At 38.4% G+C, this 1,317-nt stretch overlaps 1 protein-coding gene across 1 annotated transcript; it reads left to right on the forward strand.

The window, feature by feature from the left end:
* Window positions 743-1,105, forward strand: LOC109235880. The gene has a single exon (XM_019402128.1). It carries the CDS (start codon window positions 743-745, stop codon window positions 1,103-1,105), a length of 363 nt encoding a protein of 120 aa, XP_019257673.1.

Here is a 1,317-nt window from a genome sequence, read left to right on the forward strand (position 1 = left end):
ACGCTGAGCTGCTGGCTTTGAAACAAGGCCTTCATGTAGCCAGAATGCAGGGTCTATCAAACATAGAAGTCGAAATGGATTCGACAGATGCTATAAACTCTTTGAAAAATGAGATGCCTTTTCTTAATGATATCATTTTCGAGTGCAGGTCGCTAATAATGCAGCTGAAAGTTCAAACAATCAGCCACACCTTCAGGGAGGGCAACAAACTGGCGCACAGGATGGCTAGAGAAGCACTCAGTAATGTCAAATGCAGGGATCTTACCATTCTATATTACCCACCCCTTTTTGTTAATGAAGTACTACAATCTGATGTGGAAGGCATAACTTATGTTACCAAGAAACTAAGCAAGGATGTTTGCTATAGACTTGCTCATTTTGAAAACAAAAATGTCCTACGTGACATGGTTTGTAATAGCCAAGTAGTAAATACCCTATCGGGTGATTATGACTGTATGAACACTACTATTATTATTTGAATAAGATCCCTGTTCTAAAAAAAAAACATCATTAAGAGTGCAACGGAATTTAAGTTGTTAACAGAATCTTTCCAGAGTCCCAACCCCAGGACGACTGTCTACATAAAATGAAAACCACCTGATCGGGGAACTTTTAAATTAAACATAGATGGATCTAGCTTAGGCAACCCTAGGAGGGGCGGCATTGGAGGGGTTATCAGAGACTGGGATAGCAACTGGATTATAGGTTTTAACATGTCCATCCCCACGCTACTAACATATACATGGAAGCCCTCGCCCTTATATTGGGTCTAAAAATAGCAATACAACAAAACATTAGGCGATTAGTGGTTGAAACAGATTGCAGTATCTTAGTTAACATGCTTACTAACGATAATGGTCCGTATCAAAATTTGATTACTGATTGCAGATGGATGCTTACTAGAGCAGGAGAGCCTCAGGTCACTCACGTCTTCAGAGAAGCGAATGGAGTGGCTGATGCTATGACAAAACATGGAAGCAACTCGAACTTTTTTGGAAATCCTATGTTGTACTTCTCGCCGCCCCCGTTTGTTGTTTCTACTTTTGAACTGGACAAGCTAGGAACTTTGTGTCCTAGAAGAATCCCAAATTGTAATAACTCTTAAACAGGGCGTAATAAATATCTTCATTACCAAAAAAAAAAAAAGTACACACTCTCTTGCTCCAAAACTAACCGCTATTTTTTGCAGTAATAATATTTCTAGTGATGATCTCTTCTAACAATTGTATTTTTAGACGTGGGATCATAGATTTAAAGATTCATACTACAAATAACATGTCAAATGTTGGCTTATAAGTTATCAACTAGAACATGAAA

The sequence above is a fragment of the Nicotiana attenuata genome, chromosome 12 (genome assembly GCF_001879085.1).
Source record: "Nicotiana attenuata strain UT chromosome 12, NIATTr2, whole genome shotgun sequence".
Classification (NCBI taxonomy): Eukaryota; Viridiplantae; Streptophyta; class Magnoliopsida; order Solanales; family Solanaceae; genus Nicotiana; species Nicotiana attenuata.